The following is a 27,092-nucleotide window of genomic DNA, read 5'->3' as shown; positions in this document are numbered from 1 at the left end:
ACCAAGCGATGTTCTAGGCGAACAAGTAGGATTAAACTACGATAAGCTGTAGATCAATGTTAGGATTATTTTGGTCAATGTTTACTGAATAGTTATTAATGTGGGGCTTATATTTCCTGCGGCTTATTTATATCATTTTACACCATTATAAAAACAGTTTTTATTTAAGATGAAATTAAGCAAAGTATTTTACAGAATGTAGGAAAAAATAAGAAAGAAAATATTGAAAGAAAACACCTGATTAAATTATTTGCTTTTCATCCAGTTAGGTGGAATTGGTGGTTAGTATTATATCATGCACAAAGCAGACCCAGTTACTGATCTAATAATAGTATTCTCTTCTCTCCCTATGGTTTTGTAATGAAACTCTGAGATCAAACAGGTTGGACACCTTCTTCAAGTCTCCTCAAAATACTTAACTTATAATGGAAATGACACACAGGACTAATGGTAGGACATTTACTTTATTAAAAAGCCAATAAGTTGGCAACATCTTATTATAACTAACATCTCCCATATTCCAAGAGAAAATAGAAACTCCTCCTGAAAAATAAATCCCCCCTACCCTCCTTCCTATCCATCACAGCATTTTTCTGCTCCAGATGGGATACATACAAGTCTCCACTGCCTCCCATCCTGTTTCCACTTGTTCCTCGTCTAATCAAGCATTTGGCTCCAGAATGCTAGTGAGATGTCTTTCATCAGAGTCACCAGTGACATCACATTGCTACATCCAATGGTCAACTCTTTTTTTTTTTTTTTTTTGAGAAAGAGTGAGTAGGGGAGAAGGAAAGAGGTAGAGAGAGGAAAAATCTTAAGCAGGATATATGCTCAGCACAGAGCCCAATGTAGGGCTCTATCACACAACCCTGGGATCATGACCTGAGCTGAAATCAAGAGTCAGACGCTCAATTGGCTAAGCCACTCAGGCAGCCCACTAAGGGTCACCTCTTAGTTCTCATTCTCACCATCATTAATCTCTGACCCAGATAATTGATTCCCTTGTTCTTATTACATTGTCTTCACCTCAGACCACATCTCAAGGTTTCCTTTTACTTCAAACAGTTCACCTTCTCAGTCTCCTTTGTATGATCTTCTTAATCTTCCCAACTTCAATTCAGAGAGGCTGCCCCAGAGCTTAATCACTGGAACCCCTTTCTTTTCTAACTATTCTCGCCTCTTGTCTGGTCTCACCCATGTTCACGGCTATATACATACTGATAACTTCCAATCTTAGATCTCCATTCTGGATGTCTCCCCTCAACTCCAGAGTCATGTATTGTCTACCCGCCATTTTCATTTGGTTGCCAGAGAGCATCTCCAATTACCACAAGAAAACCTCAACTTCAAAATTCCTTCTCTCTCAGTTCCATCGTCTCTGGAAACAGCACCAGTATTCACTCGATTTCTTGTAAATGTCCGCATTTTCATGACTAGCTCGTTCCCATTATAAGTCTTCTCTATAGGCAAAAGTGGACATTGAGTAAGAAGCGTATTCCCTCCCTTATCCTAGACGTACAAGAAGCAAACCAACACGCCAGAAAACAAAACAGGTTGCTCAGAAAAGGATTTACACTTTGTCCTTGGAACCACTACTGAGGATGTCAGTGGTCTTCTAGGGGCACACACTTCCTTGGAACCCAAATGAAATGATGTTGGGCAAGAGGCTGTTTGCTTTAGGTGTAGGATTACATAGACAGGGCGTGTGTTTGCACAGAAAAATCTTTACCGCGACGAGAGAACACCTACACCCACAAAGAACACCCTTGGAAGAAGCTGTAAGAGTCCTGGAGGTGATAGAGAAAATCCAGCCTTCGGTTTAGGGGCAATCTCGGGCCATTTTGCGATTTGGGGGAGATCCTTGCTGTTGAACCAGCTCACAAAGGTCTGATCAAAAGACAAAGATGTAGATGGGCAGCAGAGGAAGGGTATTTCTTCTTGATCCTTGTTTTCTGTAAGCCACCATTGGCAAGACTGTCTACTACGTGTAGGCATGGGAACCGGTTAAAGAAAGTGTCGATTCACTAGAGTGAGCTGAGAACTCGCTGGCCTTTGTGTGTGGTGAATGTGTCCGGAAAGGCAAAAAAGAGCGAGATTCTCCTGTGGGGTTTCTCATCTCCATGGCGGTAGGTGCTGACGGCTCCAGAGAGAGCAGGAAAGAGCAAAGAGAAGCGAGCCTGAGATGGGTAGCTGCACTGTTCTCAGGAGATGAAAAGGACACCAGGTTTGGGTCTGACCTTCATTATCTGTAACTGAGGTAAGACCATCGTGTGGGTGGCAGACTGACCTAAGCCTCAACTGACTGCTTGCCTGATCTTGAGTTGCTTCTTTTTTGCGTGTGTGTCTGCTAATAGGTGCCTTTAGGAGGTTTCTTTTCACTCTTTTTTTGCTGTATGTTCCATGACTGGGAATCGTCTTTTTTCTTTTCTTTTTTCTCCCGTATAATCTCTGGGGAGTGCTGCACCAAACAGATTAAGAATGTGAGGGCCATTTATAGATCAGTTAAGGGAAGTAACATTCAGAGAGAGAGAGACTAAAAGCGTGATGACTTAGCCAGCTGAACATTACTTATTGATGTGGGACAAAGTGGAAAACGATGAGTCTTTAATTTCCTGTGGAAACAGTCATTCATAAAACCATCTCTTCTGTATGTCTTTGTCACTCTACCGCTGTTCCAAAGTGACAACGAAGTGGCCTGGAGAATTTGAAACTGTGTGTTAAAATACGCTGTCTTTGATTTGTAATTCATTGTGTCCTTACACCTAAAAATATATAGATGGAAATGCTGGAAAGACTCATTAGAAAAAAAAAAAAAAGCTGCAAACAAGTTAACTCTGATAAAGAATAAGCTTCTCAAACAGTGAAGTCTGATGAGGTATAAAAGGCCTGGGTTTTCTAACTTTTACTGTTTTTCTACTACTCATTGTTGTCTTACGATTTGCAATCTGGACCGTTGCTATGGAGTAAATAACATCTGTTACATTCCATGCCTTCGGCTTTCCGTGTCACTGGTGGAAGGAACAGAGGCTGAGATAATGCGGTTTGTCTACCTGGAAATTCTAAGCCTGCAGAGATGCAGGGCCATGGGTTTAAACATAAATATATCTTATTGATGAAACTCCTTAAGCTTTTCTTTTAAAAGCCTTTTCCTCTGCTCCTTCTTTGATTTGTTTTTCTGAGGCTTGACATAATTCTGAGCATTCCGAGGGAGCTGGGGACGATATCCCCGGAGGTTCTGAAAGCCCATAATCCTGAAGGTAGAGCCCAAACTGGCTGCTTAGCAGAAGTGTGACCCTCCCAATTTACTTAGCTTCTCTCTGCCTCCTTTTCAGAAGCCTTTAATAATGTGTGTCTGTCAGATATCACTGAATCTCATTTGATATGCCATCTGGCACATAGGGAGCGCATACTGTGTGGAGACCATGGTTTCTAGCTCCGTGTTGGAGAGGAGGGAAACTGATGCAAATGTGATACTGGGTTAATAGCTAAGCTCAGCATAGCATCTCAAATGGCTCCACTCCAACGAACATAGTTCTTGTTCTCAGCCTTGAGAAAACCCCAGCCAATTGCAGTTTTGTAATGAGGAAGGCAGACTACTGTTGCAATTTTGGAGGTAGTCCGGGCAATCTTCACCAGCCTCGACCTGCTTCTGACATGGTTTTCTGACCAGCAATATGGAACCTTTTGGCTCTCAGACATCTGCATTCCATCCCCGGGCCTCACCTCTCTGATGAGCCCAATCTCTGCAGGGCACCTAGGCAGGGGAGGTCAAGGAAGATATGTGGGGCTGGCATGGGGGGGGCAATGAGGGTCAACAACAGAGAGATGGGGCCAGGACATTCTTTTGTGTATACATAGTTTAATAAAGGTGAATCAATATTTCACACTTTGATCTCTTAAAATCAAAACATCTGCCTCTCTCAACGTCACAGTGGCTGCTTCGAATCAGCCGAGGCAAAGCTCCTAGTCTGTCCAAGTGATAAGCTTCAGGTGAAAACTGCTGGCATTTATGGGACGCCTACTATTTTCCAATGCTATCTGATTTAATTCTCTTAATCACCCTTTTGAAAGCAACGGGGATCAGAGGTAAAATCACTGCTCTTAATTTAGCTAGGTACATGAGATGAGATTCAAAGAGAAATCAGTCTGACTCCATAACTCAAATCTAAATGATTAAGGCAAAGACACTATTTTGTTTGCATTACATGAGTAATATATCTAGAATGATAGGTTATGATCAGAACCTGATAAGGTCCTTCTGAGACCAGACCATCAAAACCTGAATTTGATTCATCTAAAAGAGATGGTCTGCCCAACCTCACAGTGGGACTAAGGGGCACCCTGGAACACAAGAGTAAATTGATCCAGGAGCAACTCTGGCCCTTGGAAACTTCCCTGTCAGCTGTTAACCTGGGTTTTTTTCTAAATTTTTGCTAAGAAAAATCCATGATCCAGCCTGAGTTTGAGTTTCTGTTTGTTTGTTTGTTTGTTTGTTTGTTTGTTTGTTTTTAAGTTTAGGGCATACAGAGAAATACAAAATGAAACTAGGGACGCCCGGGTGGCTCAGTTGGTTAAGCCTCCAACTCTTGATTTTGGCTCAGATCATGATCTCATGGTTTGTGGGACTGAGCCCCTCATCAGGCTCTGTGCTGACTGCACAGAGCCTACTTGGGATTCTCTCTGTCTCTGCCCCTCCCCTGCACATGCACACAGGCACACACTCTCTCTCCCTTTCTCTCACACTCTCTCAAAGTAAATAAATAAACATTTATTAGAAAACACAATGAAAATAAAAACAGCTAAAATAAGAAAGTCAGTGCATGAACAAAAAACATGGGTATGATCTTTCCTATTGTCATGACAATATGGCTTATAATAACTAAAAAAAATTAGAGGACTCAAGTGTCTTTAATGGGATGATGAGGTCTTTCTGACACTTTATTTTTTCATCTTCTTGGGAAGTCTTTTACCACCATTCATCTCATAGTATTGGAGTAGAGGTTATTAACTAGCTAATGAAAGATAACCTAACAGCGAATCTTTAAATCTTCGTGAACAAAAGAAACCCTCAGAGTTATGTAATTGAACCTCTCAACAAATTCAGGAAATGTCTATATATTCTTCAAGCTCATCATCCAAATTCAAGTCCTAATTTTCACTCAATTTTTAGAGATACTAACAACAAAAATATTCTTCTTGGGGTGCCTGGGTGGCTCAGTCAGTTAAGCATCTGACTTTTAATTTACACTCAAGTCATGATCTCATGATTGGTGGGATCAAAGTCCCCCAGTGTGCTCTGTGCTGACAGGCAGAGCCTGCTTGGGATTCTCTCCCTCTATCTCTCTCTCTCCCCACCCCATTCTGCTTCCCTCCCCTGCTCTCTCTCTCTCTCTCTCTCTCAAAATAAATAAATAAACACTAAAAATATTTTTCTTGTTGTGAATATTAGACCTGCTTCCCTATAAATCTCATACCCAGATCCCCCTCCAACCCCCTGTGGTTTCACACAGCCAGCTCCTTTCTTTCCTGATGGATAGAGATGTCCCATCTCTGCATTCAAGCCTATGAAGTAGGCTCCAAGTATGGAGCAGGGACATGTTGAAATGGTCTCAGCACATCTGCTTCACAGTACAGGGGGTGTAGTTGGTACTCGGCAAAGGTTCTGAACATGCAAGTGTATATTTTCTCTGATATTTTCTTCTCCTTCACTTCTTCCTGTGTTCCACTTCTTCAGCATGATAGTGACTTCTCTTAAAAAGTAAGATATCCCGAGTCAAACATGACACTGCAGAAGGGAAATATCTCCAAGTGAACAAACGTTTGCAATTTTCACCGGGAATTCTGTGTAGATGAAAAACTTTTTTGTTGAATCTTTGCCTTGATTTTCTGGGAAAGATATACTTTTAAGCTCCTTTATGCTTTCCTACTGCTCATCTTTGCTGGCTTCTGGGCTTGAGATTGATCAGCTTTGAGGGAAATCATTTGCCTAAGTTTCCCTGCTGTCAATGACTCCAATCCCTAGAGCTAAGGGCATTGACCTTACATGCGGGCCCCTCTGCTTCCCATCTTGAAACGGGTCAATCCGTAGAGCACCTAAGTGGCTCTAAAACACACCTAATGGGACTTAGCCTGTATCTCTTGCAATTGGCTCTGCTCTGAACCTGTGCCCAGTCGTTGTGACTGAATTTTCTCTTTTTTCCCCCTGAGATGAGGTCCAAAGACCTACTTCATCCTGATTCTGTTTCTAACAGTTCCTCCTCTCATTGAGGCTTAAAACTTAAAAATTTTAAATTAAAAACTCAAAAATTTCTTGTATTTTTTTTCCTCCCCCCAGCATTTACTCTCTGTGTGACCCTGACTAAATCTACCCACCAAGTTAAGCTTCAGTTCCGCATCCTGAAAATGGGAATGATGCTGATCACTGGTTGTCAGAATTTGGGGGAAAATTAGCTTCATGGACATAAAGTGCCTGGCACTTAAGATGTGTCTCCTTTCAGGCTCAGGATTGTATCTGACCCTTATCTGTTCTCAATCTGGAGCCCAGATCCTGAACCCTAGCTCCACACCTAGAGCCAAATTACTCTTTCATGTGGAGTGTTCACCTGTCTGAGTATGTACATGATGTCTGTTCTCATTTCTCTTCAGTTCACTACCTCTGTTTTTTCCCTTCCTTATTGTCCCTTGGCTTCTCACTGGGTGTCTGTTAAGCTGATTAACTGTAACTCTTTTCTCTCTTTACTGTCTTCCAGCAGCTCAGCTGAACTTCTCCTCTTCTGCAATTGCATCATTAGGCTTGCTTCCAACCACACCCAATGTCCTCCCACTCCTTAGCTTTGACCTTAGGAGTCTGGACATTATACTGGGTATATCTGCATATATCAGATTTGATACTTAGAAAGACATTGCCATCTTCTCCCTCCATAAATCTTCACAGCCATTTGGGGCGACCCTCTCAGCTTCCTGGGCCCACGTGCTGAGAGCAAGAAGCTATGACCGCTTTTCCACAATCCGCTGCTTGCTCAGCCTTGGCTGACACTCTCGAGACTGGAAGACGCGGAACATGCTGTCATTCACTTGCAATGTTACCAGGTACTTCTCCACAGTGAAAGGCACTAACTACTTCTACCTAAAACATTCTGGACTGTAATGGCAAGATACTCCTTACCCTTGTGGAGTATTTTTTGCAATGACGATGGAAACGTGTCTTTTCCCAATCCCAATTTTAGATGGTTTTGCATTCTTTTATGAGATGGTCAGTCAGGTGTGGCCACAAGAGCAGATGGCATTGAGGCTGAGGGAAACAGTTTGTGATACTCACAGGCCCTCAAAACAGGAGGCACAACACACTGCACGGGGCCACATGGGAAAGACACCAGGGTGATCAGAAGACAGGAGTGATAGGAAGATCTGATCCATGACCTTTATAGGGGTTTGGGTGGGAAAGGCAAGGCAGGACAGGCCGAAGAGTTTTGCATTGGCTAATTTAAATAATTTTGGTGGGCTTTGGGCTATGGGAGCGGTCCTTAGCTGCTCGATATCTGGTCCTGGGATGGCTAAGTCAGAAGAATATTGCCTCCTTGGGTCTACGGGACAGATGGAGGAGATATGGCTCTGCATTAGTTAGTTTTTATATCAGAAGCATGTTCCAGGCTGGGTCCCTCGCTATCTCTAAGAATTGGCTAACCCTGGGAGGGGCAGTCTCTCCCCGAGCTGGAATGTTGTGTTTTTGTTTTTGTTTTTGTTTCTTTTCTTTTTAGGATGTCCAGATATCAAATACACAGACCATTTAAAAAATATTTACAATACATACTCTCATCTCTCTGATGTGACCTGACAAATAGGCTGTCCTCAGTCATTGGTTATGGCATGAATTTCTCTTTGTTTTACTGTTGCCGGGCTACCACTGACAAAAAGCCCCTTGTGTTTTGGGTCCCTCTTCCCTACACCCACCTCCCCATATCTAATAATCACCATTACTATATGACAAGGTAGATTTCTGATCACAGTTTGAGAGTGACCTTGAGGAGAGCAGCCCCATGTTCTGTCTCCCCCTGTGGAAAATGGCCTTTGCCCAACTTACAGGGATTCATGAACAATCTAGAGCATGGGTGGAGGGGAGGGGTGGGGGTGTGGATTTTCTAGCTCACAGATCAGGAACCAGACTGACACACACACGCTCTCTCTCCAGCACTGAGTCTTTATGATTAGAACCGATTCCTCTGTAAGAGTCAAGCTACTGGCTGCACAAGGAATTCATACCAAAATAAGTCTGTGTTCTTTGGATCCAAGCAGTAGGAAGCTTTATCCTTGCTGCTTTCCTCAGGATGCTCGGTGACATCATCCACACTGGATTGTTTTTCCCTTTGTGTTCAAACACTGGCTTCATTCCAAAGGGCGTCCAAAGCCAACAAGCCTTCCCTCAAGCCCACCCATTGGCTGTGTAATCTCACAATTGGAAACATTCCTCTCCATGAAAAGGCAGCGCCCAATAAGCCCTCATTGACAGCATTCCCCAACACCCCCAACCCAGCTCTGAGTTTCCTTTGGCCTCTTTCCTTGCTGACACTTCTTAATGGCTCAATTAGGTGGGGTTTTGCTGGTTGAAAGTCACTTATGCTTGTGTATACTGGTGTGCACATCAACGACTGCTCTTACCAGTAGAGTGGGTAGATATATCTTAAGAAAGCTTGAAAACAACCACTGATGCTGAAATTATTTCCCTATAACCCTGGTGTTTGGAGCTACAGGAATAGCACACAATTTCCTTAACTCTAGAAGATCTGTTTCGAGCCTTAGATACAAAAATATGCATATCCAAGAGCATGACATTAACTTTTATGCACCATTTATAATCCAGTTACGGAGACTTGGGCTGAAGCCTGCTTCTTTAGCAGACAACTTCATTTCTCTAAGCCTTAGTTTGTTAACTCGCAAAACATAAAAGATATAGTAAAACTTGCTTTTCAGGATTGCTATTAGGATTAGGGGAGAGGGACACAGCATTGAGGCTTCATTCAGCATTGAGCTGAAAAGAGTGGAAGGAAGATGTGACTACAAGTAGGAGCAGGGAGCACATAGAGAGACCTTGATTGCCATCACAGATTGCCTGTGGGTGGGATCTTCAAGGTTGCACCACACTAAGCTCCTTGGTGGTACTCCTTTGACTTCCTGGCTATTGCGCTTTAGATTGTGGAGATTTTTATTAGCACTGTTCTATTGAACTGACAGTAAAAGCTCCTTGGGGAAAGGGACTAGGGAAATATGCCCACAGACAGGCAAGGTCACAAATCCCAATGTGTTGTTGCCCTGCAAGGAGTGTTCTTTGGTTCAAATGACCAGGATAGAGGTCATGAACAGCACGGCTGGGGAGAGGAAGTGGGGATCTGTTTTGCTTAACGGCACATGCATAGATAGCGTGTTGCCAAGCCAAGCCTGGTACCAGGAACCCAAGAACACAAGTGCAAGTTCTATGTTGGTGGTGCTGGAGAGGAAGAGGTGGAGTCTTTGGTTTTCACAACATTTCAGTGCCATTTGGTCAAATATGAATGATTAACAGGACAAATATTCCCTCAGCTTGTTATGTTTCCGTTCTTAAATGCTTGTGGATATGGAAGCTGGCACGGACATTTTCCTAAGTTGTTGAAAATCTGTCTTTGAGGATGGGTTTGTCATTTTTTTTTTGTTCAATGAGGGCATCCAATCTATCTTTCTACTGGAAAGTTACATAAAATTTGGAAGTTCAGATGCCAACGATGTTTACATTTCTCGGTTAAAAAGCCAATATTTCTTCCTCTGCTCCTAAACTCTATGAATGGAAAAAGCTATTTTAGTTCATAGCATATTCTTTCCATTAAGATTTTAAACTTCTGCAGCATTGCCAAGGCTCATCTGTTGAATGAGTTTTTCAGAAATGTTATCTACCAGACATGGGTGCAAAGTGGCATTTTTATAAAGTTGAAGCAAAAGGTAATCACATTACCAGAGAAAGCGTTCTTTTCCATCCCCTCCTCCAATCAGTCTCAAATAAAGGGAGGCCATGTCGGCTACCGTTACAATGGTATGAATAATTTTTAATAAAATCAGTAGCTAAAAATTGTTGAACTTTCAGAATATATTGGAAACCTTTTCACATATAGCTATGCTGTGTACATTCTTGGCTCAGAATGAATTTTGATTTGGATGTGGGAAATCTATTTGTTCAAGCCAAGCACCACTTAAATTTCCATAGGCAGATTATCTGCTGGATGAATTAGCCCAAGAAATTAAAAATAAAAATTCCTAAACTGCCTTTTGCTCAACTGCCCAGAATGTTCCCCTTGATTACATCCTGCCTGTCTGATAGCTTGAATCCAGGGAACAGAAAAATCATTTTAATAGCCTGCAAAGTACCGAAATGGGGCATTCTTTCCAAAGCATATGATTTATTCCAAGCCAAATGCAAATCGATTTCTCATTGCTTTTTCCTTCTGTGGCTTATCTATAGTACCATCTTCCTTCATTAGCCTACAAAATCAAGAACTGACCACCAAAGCAGAATGCTGGGGAAGCACCTCTGCACCTTAAATGCTAGGAAAGGTCTCAAACCCAACCACCTTTCTTTTGCAGCTACAGCATCATGCCATGTCGTTACTAATCTACCACAGATGCCTCCACTCTCCGGCGGGTTGTCTTGACAAAATGTCTGTGGTATACTTGGCAAGATGGAGCTCCTCCAGGGCAGTAGTAGTCTTCATGATCCTCAGTGATAGCTCGCACAATGCCTCAGATTAGTTAAATGTTAATCGAATCGAAGAATACACAAAGGCTGTGTCCACGATCTTTTCTAGCTCACTGTAGGCATTGATATATTTAGCTAAGTGAAACAGTCTCTTACAATGAAGGCTTAAATAGTGTGCCATGAGGTTGAGGGGAAAAACGTCCCTGTTTGGCCCACACTAAACTCCCTAGTGTCCATCACAATGAATACACTGAGAATAGTATCACTTTTCCTTTCTAAGAGAAGTATTGCTAATTTGGGTCACCTCTGTTTGTATAGGCATTCATAGATAACAGCATCAAACCTTCCAGCTTCATTCTGCTTCTATACCACTGCCGTGGAGACAGGACTATAACCGATGGAGAAAGTATAGAAGATGAAATGCGTGAAAATTTGAGAGTCTGTCAAAGGCACTGATTTCCATCAGCTACTTAAGTCGTTTATTATCGGTAGTAAGTGGCAATGCTTTTTTGCCAAGCGCCCTTGAAAAGGCTGATAAAGCTAATCTCGTGTGATAGGCGACACACGGCTTAAGGTATTACCTCAATTGGCTATCTATCCGGATCTTCCCAGGGAGATCTTTTGTCCTGTATTTTAAAGACCTTCCCAATTTATCGGCATCCACAAGGGACAATGGAAATTAAGATCCGAACCGGTAACAGTTGCCTTATGTTTCTCCCCAACGAAGATGTCCTGAGTTTTCATTTTGACCGCTTAAAGTGGAAACTCAATCATTTAAAGGTTAAAGTTGTAGACACTATCCAGGGAGTTCCTGGTCTACTAGCAAAATCACATGTGTGACTTCAGTGATCCCCAGCAGATTGAATAGGTTAATAAATAGATTCTCTGTAAATTTCCAAAGAGGGCAATTTGCAGGCAGTTCTCACAAAATTGGAAAATACCAACAGAGTGATAGGACCGGGTATTCTGTTGGAATACCATAAACACCAAACTCGAAGGAGGTCAAAAGTCACGGCACATATGTTTTCCATAGATTACATTTGTTTTGGAATGCACCGTTAGGTTCCACCAAAGTGGCTCCCGAATCAAACTATGCGGGAGCTATGAAAGTTCGGTCAGAGGTGCTGGCATTTAGAAAGCAAGGTGAGTGGGTAGTACATAATGACTCCTATTCTTAATGATACTTGTGGTTTTTCTGGGCAGCTCTGTCATGTCTCCCTAAAGGTGATGTCGAGACAATTAGGTGCTAGAAGGCAACTTTCAAACAAGCCTAGGAAATTGCCAATCTAATAGTAATTTATCATTCAAAAAATGGCAGTCTCTCTCTCTCTCTCTCTCTCTCTCTCTCTCTCTCTCTCTCTCTCCTCTAGATCTATACTTGATTGAACTATAGTCATAGCTACAAGCATTGCAATTAAATATTTATTAAGTACCAGCCCCGTGAAAGGAGATTTGGGAACACAGCTTCATTTAATCTTCATAGAAGTCCTATGATTTGCATTTTTCAGATGGGTATATCGTGGCTTGACGAGGTCGAGTCATTTATGCACAAATGCACAGTGTCACTAATGATCAAGCAGACATCTGAACTCAGTCTCAGGCCTGTCAAAACCCAGTGTCTCAATTCTTGAAACATTAAGGTGGTAGATCTCTATCTTGAGGATGTAGAAGGATCAAGTGGTGATGGGGAGGGGGGAGGGAAGGGAGTCCAAATGATTGGGGTGAAGCCCAAGGCTCTGAAGGTGTAAGGTGCTCCCCCAGGTCTGTGCAAGCTGGGTGGTGGTAGATTACACTTGCAGAAAGACTCTGTGTTGTACTGCTGGCCGACGTGTCTTAATGAGGTTTTGGAGTTCATGAAAATGAATTCTTAAGCACCGGCCAGGGCTGTCTAGTTAGGCAAATCTACATCATAAATACCTAACTGCCCTTCTCAAATTCATCCATTTCCAAGGACCATTTCCTTGGGTCTTAAAATCTAACAACATAGGCCTTAAAGTAGTAAAGTTGCAAAATAGCACAACTTTTAACATTTTCTTTCCAAAGTTATTGAAAATATTAAGATAAAAGAGAGATGCCTAAAACAGACTTTGGTATCCCAAGCCAAGAAATGAAGGTATTAACGGTTTAATATGTTTTGGAATGGAGAAGGGAGAAAAGGGGGCACTGAGAGGGAGGATTGTATTTGATGCCTGTTTAATTTTACCTCTGCTTTATGTATCCCTGATTTGTTACCAACTGCTTTCATGATTTCTGCAATCAGTCTCCAGTGGCCAAATCTGACCCGACTCCCCCTCCATCCCCCCTCCTTGTTTTAAATGAGATCTGGTTTTACTTAGATGAATTAAATGTCACTATATTTGTTTCTGTGAATTGTTCCAGCAAAAATTACAGCATCAATGTCTGACTTTAAACGTCTGTAGGACTGTCTGCCTCCCTGGGCTATTTATAGCTGCCTTTTAAAGGCCCTAATAAATGCTTTTAGATTGCTATTGGTTTGCTTTCCCTTTGTGAAGCCTCAGAATTGATACACTTCAAACTACCAACTGAAAATACCTATCTCTCTTTTCTTTTTCTTTTCTTCTTTTTTTTTTTTTTGGTTAAAGTAATGCGTGTTCCCTGTAAAATGTAAATAAGCAAATAGAAGAAACAGGAGGAGAAAAAATAATCATACCAAACAGAGAGGGCCACAATTAACATTTTGTTGCATATCATACTGTCTGTTCTCTGTTTTAAATATATTTAAATATATATGTGTGTGTGTGTGTGTGTGTGTATATACACACACATACACACACACACACACACACACACACACACATATATATAATACTATCATACAAGCTGTTTTACAGCCCTGGATTTTTTTTTAAGCCCTGTTTTATTTTTTCTACCAGACAATATGTTTCACATTTTTTTCTCTCATTCTCTTCCATCGCTTTTAATGGGCACATTAAAAGTAACGAGTAATGTTATGCTTGTACCATTACCTATGAAACAATCCCACATTTATTAGATGGTGAGACCCTGGCCAAAATTTGCTACTACAAATAGTTGTACAAATTAGCCATGTCTCTGTGCTCACCCATGATCATTTCTTTAGGATAAACTGCTACAGATGGAGTTGCTGGATCAGTGGCTGCATGAAATTCGTAGACTGTTGTCACCTCATGCCAACTCACCTCCAGAAATAGTTCAAATTAAATATATAATATATATTATATTTGAGCATATCTTTAAAATGCCAGTATAATAACAGGCATCCGTGTTAGGGGAACCACATTTCTAATAATTCAATCATGGCTTTAACAAATTTTATTAAACACTTTTTAGTGCCAAGCTTGATTTCTTTTTTTTTTTTTTCCCCCCGGCTCCAGAGTTCCAGAGTTCTGCAGCATAGCTGCGGGCATTATCATACTGAAATCCGCAGTTCTAGGGAAGCTGCTAACCTAAATAAACAGTGTGATTTTTTTAAAAAAACTATGTGTGAACTGGCAGCTAGGACAGGGGAGAGGCAAGGTAAGTGGAAGGAACTGAGAGCTGATGTTTGCAGAATTACCAGCGCTGATGGTCTACACTTCTAAGAATGCTGATTCTTTTACTAGAACTAAAATCTCCTTAAGGATAGTATATTGTTCAATTAGTTATTAGTTCATTCCTTCGATGTATAATTGGTGAATACCTGCATGCCACATGTTACTCTAGCTGCTGGGGATACAGGGGCGAAGAAGACAAGAGGATCTTTTTTTCATGGAGCTTACAATCTATTCCATGGGGCAATCCAGCCAACAAACATGTAATCCATCACTGGTGGCGAGTGTTTTGACATGAAAATCATGCTAACGACACAAAAAAGAATGATGTGGGGGAGGATTTTAGTTCACATCCTCATCAGATACGGCCCCTCTGAAAAGGTGACATTAAAGATGAGACTTCAGTGATGATAAATAAGACGTCACACAGGCAGAAAAGGAGGTACAAAGGCCCTGAGGCAGAGCATCCTTGGGTGTTAGAGTGGAACTTGGCAGACTTTTTCTGTAACGAGTCAGATAATAAAAATATTGGCTCCGTGAATCATGTGTGTCTGTTGCAGCTACTCAAGTCGGCAGTGGTAGCATGACACTAAGTAGCTGTAGACCATTTTACAAACAATGGTCTCAATGTGTTCCAATAAAATGTTATGAAAGCGAGAGGTGAGCCCGATTTGGCCCTTAAACTATAACTTGTGGACCTTTGTGTCAGTGAAAGAGGGAGACACGGTGATGTTAGGGAGTGAACAGTGGGAAGGAGAATGGTAGGAAGTAATTTCAAGAGGTGGGAAGAGTCAGAGGTATATGCTGTGTATATAACACAGATTGTGCAAACTACTCTAATTGCAATGGGAAGGGTGGAAAGGTGCTGGAGGGTTTTAAGCAGGGGAGTGACATGTTTTGATTTTATTTTCAAAAAGAGTAGATTAAAGTGCAAAGGCAGGCAAAGAAGACCTCTTAGTGGTCCACTGAAGATATGGTGGTTTGGACTACCAGGAGATCTGATTAGGTTTAAGATCTACTTTGTTCTTTCTTTAAGTTTATTTATTTATTTTGAGAGAGAGAGAGGGAGCATGTGCAAGAGAGAGTGGGGGAGGGGAAGAAGAACTTTACTGAAGAAAGTAAGAGAGAGAAAGAGAGAGTGGGAGAGTGGGAGAGCATGTGCAAAGAGAGACACGGAGAGAGAGAATCTCAAGCAGGCCCTGTACTGTCAGCATGGGGCCCGACACTGAACTCAACCCCATGACCTTAAGATCATGACCTGAGCCGAAATCAAGAGTCAGTCACTTAACTGACTGAGCCACACAGGCACCCCAAGATCTATTCTGGAGGCGAGCCCATAGGACTTGCTGCTGGTTTATGTGATAGGAGTAAGGGAGACTGATTAGACCATACTCTTGCCTCTTTGTATGAAAAGAGAAAACCTGATATGAGCCAAAGCAAGAAGCAAGGCAAAATGGGCATCTTACCTGAGGGACCGTCTCACTAGGAGTTGCGACTTGTACCCTTCTGTAGAGAAACTTAGACGCGCCACCTCACGGCTGGCTTCTTGACTCCCTGAAGTTGCCTCAAATGATAGGGTCCAGTACCCTTGTATCAATCACTTCCTCAAGAGTCAAAGACTTGTTTGTGAAGTTCTGATTGGTCACTCCAGGGTCATGTGACTCTGCTCCAGGTGCTGGTAAAGAAACACTGTGGTGATAAGTGGCTTCTGCCACTTCCACTGGCAGCGTCCTAATCCTGACCACCGTCACCTCTTACTTGATCATTGAAATACTTTCCTGGTTCACTCCCCATGCCTGCTTTTAAATTTCTCCAGCCAATTTTCCATTGGACAGCCAGAGTGGTCTTTTTTTTTTTTTTTTTTTTTTTAACATTTATTTATTTTTGAGACAGAGAGAGACAGAGCATGAACGGGGGAGGGGCAGAGAGAGAGGGAGACACAGAATCAGAAGCAGGCTCCAGGCTCTGAGCCATCAGCCCAGAGCCCGACGCGGGACGCACGGACCGCGAGATCGTGACCTGAGCTGAAGTCAGGCGCTTAACCGACTGAGCCACCCAGGCGCCCCAGAGTGGTCTTTTTAAAAATAGAAACCTTATTATGCTGTACTGTTAGTTAAGATACTTCAATCACTTTCATTTCCAGCTTCAGCTCCCTCTCTCCTTGATTTCAGTTCTTTGGAAAGCATGCCCTGTGCGTCCTTGAGTCACAGAGTCTTTGCAAATGCTGTTCCTCTGCCCGGAAAACTCTTTTTCTCCTTCTTCTTATTTAGTCGTATTCATTTTTTCATATTGTAGTTCAGATATCCATCTATCCCAGAGTAGAAAAAGACCCAGTATTGTAAGCTATTATAAGAAACAGAGGAGAAATAGGCATTCAAATTAAGGGGTAAACAGAGACTACAAATAAAGACAGCTTCCAAGATGCTAACCATTGTGATCTTTTACATTACGCCATTTATTCCTTATGAAAAGCGTTTTGAGAGTCACCGATTGTCCCTATGTTTCAAATAAAGAAAAGGAAGCTGAAAGATATCTGTAAGATGCTGGTATCATGCAGCTGAGATGTGGAACCATGATCAGAATCTAAGTCTTTGATCCCCATGCTCTTGTCCTTTAACAGAGCTACTGCAGGACCATAATATGGAGCTTCGACTGGATCCATGGTAGCAGGAGAAGGAGTATTTGATTTACATTTTAGGTGAGAACTATCACTCTGGATAAAGGTGGCAAGAGATGAGTTAGAAGGCTGTTATGTAGACCTGGTAAAACCAGGTTTTTACCCGATCAGGAAAGCCTGACTTTAGCGATAAAATGCAGATGCGTTCCTGTAATGATAGGTTCTTCTGAGAACCAGTTCTTAAAATTAGCTTAGAGCAAAGGGTGCAGCAGCCAGATTACACCTGTAAATAGCGAAAGCCTTAACGACTAGATAGTGACTGTGTCTCAAACAAACAAAATACAACAGAGAACGAGGCCTGAGTCGAGAACTTTCTTACTGAAGGCCACAGGCAGGAGAAGTGAAGAGCACATTCTCACTTGGATGCCAAGTGGGCACCAAACACTCTCTGATCGCCCGGGTTAAACTGCGCCCTCTCTCCTTGCTGCGGGCCATTCTCTCTGAGTTAGTGCTTCCTTTTGCCAATCCTCAAATGAGCCTTCCGCGTAAGTGGGACTCTCGCTAATTCCTAAAAGTGGGTGGGTCTGGCACACAGTAGGAGTGTAATTGAAAAAAAAAATGAATAAAAGACAAGACAAGAATGAAAACAATCAGCAACAAATTCCCATTGGAGACCTTTAGACGCCACTGGGGAACCTGACACATGAAGGTTGGACTGCATTCTCTTAAAGGGACGTTAAGATCTCATGACATCCAGCTTCTGCAGCTCAAAGGAGCACCCTTCTGAGCAACCCAGGCTGGCGTCCAACCAAGACAGGGATGGGCTGATTATCACGATAAGAACAAGAGAAACCTTCAGAACTATTTTAGTAAAACATGCCCATACCTTTTAAGACAAAAAATACACATGATAACTACCTAATGGATTTCTTTAATCTGTTGACTTTGCTAAGCTTGTCAGTCTTGTTTCCTTTAGCTTGGTTGCTCAGAGGGAATAGCAGCACAATTTTTTTTTTTTTTAAGCAATGCATTTTTATCATTGAGTTGAAAGTATGTGCATGCATGTATATGGGAGTGTGTATGTGTGTTGTGGGGTAAGGGTATGTGTGCGTGCACCTGTGTTGAGGACAAGGAGTAGGGGATTTCCCATTTGGTGACAGTTGTGAAAAGGAAAGGAATACGATCCAGTCGCTGGCGCTTTGGGCAGCTAGAAAGATGGGAGAATTGGCCCCTGTAGCTCAGTAGTAGGAAACAGTGGTGCCACCCCTGAATTTAAAATAGAAGTATCTGCTGGGAGCCACATTGTCAACCCTTCGGTCAGGCAAGTGGAAAGCTCCTTGATAGGGTTCAAGCAGATGTTCTGATATTTTACTGAGAGGGAAACTGAGTCTTCACAAGATTCACATTCAAACAATAATTATTTAGTAATTACCATGAGGTTGGCACAGTGAAATATGGCTTCCCATTCACTATCTCGATCAAACTCACAATAACTCAGTCACATAGGTGTTCTTATCCCCGTATCATGCACGAGGGCACTGAGGTTCTGAGAAAAGTTACTTTCATGAACCACTCCAGATACTGGGGACAGACCTGGAATTGGAAGTCTGTCTCTCAATTCAGGATTTCTCTACAAGACCAAAAAACATTGTATTTCAGGCTATTGCTTATTAAGATCATTCATTTTTAAGACAGAATAATTTGGAATTATAATTCTTCTTTTTAATTTTTTTTAAAGTTTATTTTGTTTAATTTTTTTAACATTTATTCATTTTTTGATAGAGACAGAGAGTGAGTGGGGGAGGGGCAAAGAGAGGGGGAGACACAGAATGTGAAGCAGGCTCCAGGCTCTGAGCTGTCAATACACAGTCCGACGCGGGGCTCGAACTCACAGACCGTGAGATCATGACCTGAGCTGAAGTCGGACGCTCAACTGACTGAGCCATCCAGGAGCCCCTAAAATTTATTTATTTATTTTGAGAGAGGGAGAGAACATGTGCGGGGGAGGGACACAGAGAGAGGGAAAGAGAGAGAGAGAGAATCCCAAGTAGGCTCCTCATTGTCAACTTGGAACCTGACATGGGGCTCAAACTCACAAACGGCAAGATCATGACCTGAGCCGAAACCGAGAGTCAGATGCCTAACCAACTGAGCTACCAAGGCAGCCCTGCAGTTATAATTCTTACTGCTTTTGTATGATCTTGACATCCAGAAAATGGGGAAACATAATTCCAGACTTTTCTACTTCTTTACAAAACAGAGCATCATTTTTGGATATGGCAGATTTATGATTAGGTTGTAGATATTACATAAGAAAAAAAAATGGGCTAGAAAGAGGCCGTCCAGATAAAGTCACCAGCAATGTTGTAACACCTGGTTTCTGTTTCTCCCTCCCAGCTCCAGGATTCAGTCTGGTTGTTTGCTCGTAGCATAGCAGAACCCCCTTTCTTGTCTTAAACTGGCACAAGACTTTCTTAAATTGATTCAGGAGAGATTGTAGAGTTCTATCAGGAAAGAGGTAAAGTCTTTCATCACTGAGAAGTTAAACGGCAGAAGTTTGAACAAAGAGGTTAAAGGCTGGAGCTCAATCCGAGACCTGCTCTGGGGATGATAGCAGCTGAGGAGAAACAGGAGAAGGCCATGGAATGTCAACAAAGGAGAAACTGTTTGAAAATTGGGAGACAGGGAATATTTGGAGAAGTCTGGGCAGTATCTAGTGGGTTCTGGGCGAAGCAGGTGTTCAATGGCTGAATGAAGAGCTCCACCTAATTGTGTCTGAATGTCTTTGGAGGATTCCAGGCAAGACAAGGCTCTAGCATAATTCCAAGGCAATACATTGTGGAATAGGTTTTGAGCAAAATAACCTAACTGGTTTGGCTTCTTTCCTATCCCATGAACTCCCTCCTTCTTTCCTCCTCAGCGGCCAGGGCCCACCCACAAGTGCCTTCTGACCACAGGTTCTTGCTCTGGCCCCCTTCACACGCCACAGAGCTGCCCTCAAGCCAGTCTCTAAAGACAATGACCTGCACACAGAATCTAGGCCACCCTTTCTACTCTCTGCCTCATCAGCTCTCATGTGTCCACTAAAACAGTCGCTGTCAGGATCGGGTCTGCTGACCCCTCGAACTTTCTCTGGGTCATCTCTGTGGTGTGGAGAAAATTGTAATGACTTCGACAGCATTCTCAGGAAACAGCCCAGCATCCTGACCTGCCTTGCCCCTTAACTCTAGCTGCTCCTATAGGAGAACTCCGTGCACGACAAAGAAATTGCAGTCTTTTTTTTTTTCCTGCCTTTGTCATTAGTCACCTGGCAAATAATTTGAAACTGGCACCAAAGGGGGACCCCAGATTCAGCACTTCCTTCTGAACTTTGTATTCCACAATTTTGTCATTACAGTGCTCAAATTCCCATTTTTAATAAAAAATGGAATTTCACATCCAGTGATACAGTCACCATTGGTTGCTAGAGGGCAAGAACATGCAAAAAGACATACAGAAAATAGGAACATCGCAAATGATTTTTCGTGACGGAATGGAAGGTGATGAGATGATTATGAATGCAGGGAGGCATTTTCAAAGCTGGGTTTTCATCCTAAGAAACGTGCATGTTACACATAGAATGTCCAGCCAACCCACAAGTCTTAGCCTCTATTATTTAATGGTAAAAAATTGGGAAAGTGCTCAAATTAACACAACATATGAGACAAGAGATTAATAAACATTTTTGTCAAGTCATTTTGACGAAAGGTCATCCATAAAATTCTTTGCCCATTGGGTAACCTGAGAAATGGTTCAGACTCATTAAACTAGTTTGTTTATAATCTGGCATTTAGTGTAAAAGACCATCTCGGGGCGCCTGGGTGGCGCAGTCGGTTAAGCGTCCGACTTCAGCCAGGTCACGATCTCGCGGTCCGTGAGTTCGAGCCCCGCGTCAGGCTCTGGGCTGATGGCTCGGAGCCTGGAGCCTGTTTCCGATTCTGTGTCTCCCTCTCTCTCTGCCCCTCCCCCGTTCATGCTCTGTCTCTCTCTGTCCCAAAAATAAATAAAAAACGTTGAAAAAAAAAATTAAAAAAAACAAAAAAAAGACCATCTCTTTTAGAAAATGTATCATGCACATGGTTGGCCAGTCAACGAATCAAATGCAGGCATCTAAACAGAATCTGAAGGCTTTTCTCTGGATAAGTTGGAATAAATGATCAATTCAACATGGTGGGCCACGGCAGGGGCACAGGGCGCGGTGGGTTTAGGGCAGAACTCTCACAGCTGTAACTTGTCTCCCTGAAACGATTCCATTATTTAGAAATAAATTTTGCACATCATCAAATTTGCTCCCTTACAGCTTGTATTAATTGAAAATTCATTCACCAATTAGCATGCTGTTGAAGGTGTTTTTAAAATAGCTTGTTTGTAACAGTCGTTGGCACTGCTGGAATTCAAACTGCGTGCCATTTCAAATAAAAACCTTTTCTTTTTTTTCTCTTGGCAGTAGAAAAGAGCAGAGTCACACAGTAGCTCTTGATTTATGAACTGCGTTTTCTTATTCTCAGACTTCCACAGGGTGTGCGGTTCCCTTTCAAAGGAGCTGGGTTGGGGGCCTTTAACAAGGAAGCGATTCTATCTCCAAATCGACTTTTTAATTTCCAATCATACGTGCCTTTGATTAGAATTGGTCCCATTCTCATGCCTCCGGTGATCAGCTGACAGAATGGAGACGGAGAAACCTTCGGCAGCTTTCTTCTGTTAGGAAAGTGTCACTCAGTTAACAAATCACACAGGAACCTAGGTATGTGTTGTGAACAAAATTTGTGGAAATATTTTATGTTCAACATTCCGGTAAGCATTTTGTCAGCCCTGGGTCACATCCTGAGATTAGGCAATCATCTCTCCAAAAACCCGATTGGGGATAAAGGAGGGGATATTATGACTCAAAACATATCTGGAGGACAAGTGGGCAGAAGGCTCAGGCTGGGGGCATGGGGATGGACGGAGAGAAACGTGTACATGCTTTACCGGATGTTTTGGCTGAAAACAGAGTTCATCCTCACAGTGGTCCCCGAAACAAAGTGTTTATTGTCCAGTGGGCCTGATCCCTGGAGAAGAAGAAAAATGATTCCTATTGACTGGAAGGAAGTTAACTCTTTGCTCCCTTTTGCAGGGAAGGTGTTGGATAAGTACCTAGTGATTAATTTCCTCCATTGGTTTCACGGGGAGGGGTCTCGATGTCCGCAATAGTGTTTACTCTCACTGCATTTTCTATACAGCAGTGGCTGGATTCTCTAGTGGGAATCTTTTCTCCCCCTTATCCTCCCTGCCCCCAACTGGCACAGGCAGATTATGGGGAAAGCATATTCTAATAATTAATACACCATTAAATTGGGCTGCAGTGACTTTTTTTTTTCTGGCATAGAAGTAGCTAAAGGCCATTTAACACTGAAGTTTTAAAACTTACTTTCAGACTTGAGCTGGGAAAACCACTGGCCTATTCCACGGATGCTAAAAGCGATAAGAACTGTATGTTCTACCCTGATCTTTTAAAGATTGAATTGGGAGGGGGGAAAGATGATTTTGCTTACAGATGGCTGTGAAAGCATCAGAAGTACATGTCAGAGCTGGAGAGAAGGCTCCAATTGTAGTAAGCTCCCTTTAAGAGGGAAACAAGATTAGAACTTTGGCAAATTTTTGGCTTCTTTTGAGAGGGAAAGAGAAGAGATTGCAGTGTCCAAAAAGAGAAGACGAAAAAAAAAAAAAAAGGATGGATGTCATGAGACAAAAGCAGAAGCAATTTTATACCTTATTGAAAGCTTACCTGGGCGTGGTTTTAACTCCTCTGGGGTTAAGAATTTTTTTTTTTTCCTCCTCTTAAAACTAAAGGGGCTAGGGGAAAGGGCTTGAATCTGAAATAGCATCCCTGTCAGTTCTGTTCTGTCCTGGGAAGTATACAAGGAAGCAAAGCCTCCGTGGAAGAGAAGGGAGGCAGCAGGCGCTGGAGGTGAAAGTCTGCGGCAACGAGTATGTAAGTTACACGTTAGCGTGAAGGTAGTGATGCTTCATTGCGTCCTTTTTAGAAAACCCATCTGGGGGCGCCTGAGTGGCTCAGTCGATTAAGCGTCTGACTTAGGCTCAGGCCATGATCTCACAGTTTCTGAGCTGGAGCCTGCACTGGGCTCTCTGCTCTCAGGGCAAAGCCTGCTTCAGATCCTGTCTCCCTTCTCTGCCCCTCCCCTGCCTTGCATGCCCTCTCTCTCCTTCTCTTTTAAAAATAAATAAAAACTGGGGCGCCTGGGTGGCGCAGTCGGTTAAGTGTCCGACTTCAGCCAGGTCACGATCTCGCGGTCCGTGAGTTCGAGCCCCGCGTCAGGCTCTGGGCTGATGGCTCGGAGCCTGGAGCCTGTTTCCGATTCTGTGTCTCCCTCTCTCTCTGCCCCTCCCCCGTTCAGCTCTGTCTCTTTGTCCCAAAAAAAAAAAAAAAAAGTTGAAAAAAAAATTTTTTTAAATAAAAATAAATAAAAACATTAAGAAAAAGGAAGAAGAAAAACCATCTGACTTAAACAGAAGGCTGATAAGGCTGCTATTCAAATATGTGAATTGTGTTTTGCCTTTTTACATTATAGATGGCTTTGTTTTCTAAGTGCCCTCATGTCAGAAGAGCGAAAAAAAAAAAAAAAAAAACCCAAGACTTTTGTTTATATCAGGTCAGAAAAGGTAGTGAGTCTTCATTTGGGATAATCATAGTGTTTACCCAAGCCTTGTGCATATATAAAAATGTTATTTTCTCTAATTACATATTTTGTTCCTATAATGACTGAGCTGAATTCTAAACTGAAAGGAGTAATCAATACTGAATGTCTCTGCCGTTCAAATGAAGCCTTCACCATTTCAGACGGCATGAAATTGCTTCAAATTTGGCAAATTGCTACAAAGATGGAAATTAAAATCTAAAGCTGAAGTGTATTTAATTTTCTTTTTTGCAGATCTTAACTGAAAACTTAAATCAACAGATAGGAATAGAACTATTACTATTACGAAATCCACCTGGATGCTTGAAGGACATAGGGAAGGATGAGCTATTACGGCAGCAGCTATCCGATTGTAAACGTGGACCCCAAATACCCAGGCTACCCCCCAGAGCACATCGTAGCTGAGAAGAGAAGAGCCAGAAGACGTCTGCTCCACAAAGATGGCAGCTGTAATGTGTACTTCAAGCACATTTTTGGAGAATGGGGGAGCTACGTGGTTGACATTTTCACCACCCTGGTAGATACCAAGTGGCGCCACATGTTTGTGATATTTTCTTTATCCTATATTCTCTCCTGGTTGATATTTGGCTCTATCTTCTGGCTCATTGCCTTTCATCACGGTGATCTGTTAAATGATCCAGACATCACACCTTGTGTTGACAACGTCCATTCCTTCACCGCGGCGTTTTTATTCTCCCTGGAAACCCAGACCACCATAGGTTACGGTTACCGCTGTGTCACTGAAGAATGCTCTGTGGCCGTGCTCATGGTGATCCTTCAGTCCATCTTGAGCTGCATCATAAATACCTTCATCATTGGAGCCGCCTTAGCCAAAATGGCAACCGCTCGAAAGAGAGCCCAAACCATTCGGTTTAGCTATTTTGCACTCATAGGGATGAGAGACGGGAAACTTTGCCTCATGTGGCGCATTGGTGATTTCCGACCAAACCACGTGGTAGAAGGCACAGTGAGAGCCCAACTTCTCCGCTACACAGAAGACAGCGAAGGGCGGATGACGATGGCCTTTAAAGACCTAAAGTTGGTTAATGATCAGATCATTCTTGTCACACCAGTAACTATTGTTCATGAAATTGACCATGAGAGCCCTCTGTATGCCCTTGACCGAAAAGCAGTGGCCAAAGATAACTTTGAGATTTTGGTGACATTTATCTATACTGGTGATTCCACGGGGACTTCCCACCAATCCAGAAGTTCCTACGTTCCCCGAGAAATTCTCTGGGGCCACAGGTTCAATGACGTCCTGGAAGTTAAGAGAAAGTATTACAAGGTGAACTGCTTACAGTTTGAGGGGAGCGTGGAAGTCTATGCCCCCTTCTGCAGTGCCAAACAACTGGACTGGAAAGACCAGCAGCTCCACAACATGGAAAAAACCCCTCCGGTCCGAGGACCCGGCACGTCAGACACCAAGGTCAGAAGAAGGTCATTTAGCGCCGTTGCCATTGTCAGCAGTTGTGAAAACCCGGAGGAGACCACCACCTCGGCCACAGATGAGTGTAAGGAAGCACCTTATCAGAAAGCTGTCTTGACTTTAAATAGAATCTCTGTAGAATCCCAAATGTAGTTCAAATTGTGATCACAAGGGCTCCCACCCAATCATTTTACTCTGTAGCCAGTCACCTCGAGGCGAGTAGTTATACAAGGGCTTTTAAGGGATGTTATAGCTATGTGCCATGGTGATAGGGGATAAGAAGAACATGTTAAATCTGGTGAAAGATCATCTAAACATGACATAGTACCCAATTGCTTAAACTCTTTTTTTTTGCTAGCAAATTTTGTATTAGGGATGCTATTAAGAGCCTACTTGATTAGTTTAAATTTCATCTCCTTTTATTACACCATATAGTTGTATCTTCAATAGGAGGTATGGTATTCAGTAATGGAGAACAAAGGTAGGGTACTGGAATAAATAAAAATAGGAAGATGGGCAGCCAGCATAAATAACAAATTTACATCGATAGTAGTTTCCCATAAAAGCATCTTGTCATCCAACCAAGGTATGCGAGAAATGCATCCAGTAGATTGTAACGTTAAGATATTTAACTGAAGTCACCTGGCAGGTTTGATGTTTGCCCCTCGTAGTGTCTTGGTATCAGCAGAGAAAGACGCGGTGGCGGTGAGAAATAGACACCTGCCACTTACCCAGGTGATGATCGTTGAGTGCTAGAAGTTGGTTTGTTTTGTTTTGCTTTTTTTCTCACTGATAAAGCAGAAGAAGACTGGACATGATTCAGAGCAGTATTTCTCTCTTAAATGCCTTGGTTGACTGCAACAAAGAAAGGGCTTTATGTAGAAGAGCAGAAGTAAGGCAATGAACGATAAGGGGCTTCCTTTGTCCACCTCTCGTCTTCTCTTGGAAGATGGAGCCATTTTGTGTGTGTGTGTGTGTGTGTGTGTGTGTGGCATGGGGGGGTGGGGAGCATAATGGAGGGAGGGCAGGGGAAAGATACTTATGTGTGCCCAGAAGCAGTTAGGTATGCTTCCTGTCTTGGTCACTTTACAAGACATACATGACTTGAATTCTAGATTTTAAGAAACTCTTCCTTTGAACTTGGAACAATCATGTAGATAGAAGATTTTGTGAAATAGAATTAATGTGATGTTTATGCATATTATTAAATGGATAAGCTAAGTGCTATGGAATTGCTTAAATTTTAGGACATGAGATAAATTTGTATGCTCTGTTTCTGTGTTAAAAGATGTTAATCATGGTTACTTTAAGCCCAATCCCTTATGAGTAAAAAGACACTTTAAGCTTTCTGAATCGAACAGTTAAAGGGTGCCTGGGTGGTTCAGTCGGTTGAGCGTCCGACTTCGGCTCAGGTCATGATCTCACAGCTCGCGAGCTCGAGCCCTGCATCAGGCTCTGTGCTGAAAGCTCAGAGCCTGGAGCCTGCTTCAGATTCTGTGCCTCCCTCTCTCTCTGCCCCAACCCACTCGCATTCTGTCTCTGTCTCTCTCAAAAATAAATAAACATTAAAAAAAATTTAAATCAAACAGTTATTAGCTGCATCCAGAGTTATCTGTTTGTTTTCTTTCTTTCTTTCTTTTTTTTACATTGCTGCTGAGCTGACAATAAGTATATGCCCCAGTGTTTCTTTGTTTATTTTATTTAAATATATGTACACACACAGTTTTTGCTTTCTCTGGAAAAGCTCCCTATCCCCCTCTCTCCATTTAAATTAAAGCACACAAGTAAATTGAACTGAATCATATAGTCTGTGCTTACCAATAAAAGTAAAATAGGTAGGTATGTGAAGTGTTTTTCTTTTTTTTCTTCTTCTTTTTTCTTTTTTCCATCCTCCCTTCCTCCCTTTCTTTTCCTCTTTTTCTTTTGACTATGAGCAATGAAGTTACTTTCTAAATGCACATGTGCAAATCTTTTATTCCTGTTGTTTTATGGATTAAGAGTTTTGCTCAGGTCCCAAGTTGTAAAACTGTCCTGAAGCTTAATATCAGAGATCTAAAGAATG

The 27,092-nt window shown here is 42.3% G+C and overlaps 1 protein-coding gene across 5 annotated transcripts in view; it reads left to right on the top strand.

The window, feature by feature from the left end:
* Positions 1-26,622, top strand: part of KCNJ16 (potassium inwardly rectifying channel subfamily J member 16) — an 85,554-nt gene extending 58,932 nt beyond the window's left edge. For 2 of the 5 annotated variants that reach the window (XM_058702739.1, XM_058702735.1), the window contains exon 2: positions 23,836-26,622. In XM_058702739.1, coding sequence (XP_058558722.1) covers positions 23,924-25,183 — 1,260 coding nt within the window. In that variant the 5' untranslated portion in view covers positions 23,836-23,923 and the 3' untranslated portion in view covers positions 25,184-26,622. Of the gene's footprint in view, positions 1-1,750; positions 2,258-22,735; positions 22,878-23,835 lie in introns of those variants that run through there. The other 3 variants (XM_058702736.1, XM_058702738.1, XM_058702734.1) reach the window with 3 other exon arrangements.
* The last annotated feature ends 470 nt before the right edge of the window (positions 26,623-27,092 follow it).

The sequence above is a fragment of the Neofelis nebulosa genome, chromosome 16 (assembly GCF_028018385.1).
Source record: "Neofelis nebulosa isolate mNeoNeb1 chromosome 16, mNeoNeb1.pri, whole genome shotgun sequence".
Taxonomy (NCBI): Eukaryota; Metazoa; Chordata; class Mammalia; order Carnivora; family Felidae; genus Neofelis; species Neofelis nebulosa.
The sequence above is the reverse complement of the archived record's forward strand: the minus strand, read 5'-3'. Positions and strand labels throughout refer to the sequence as shown.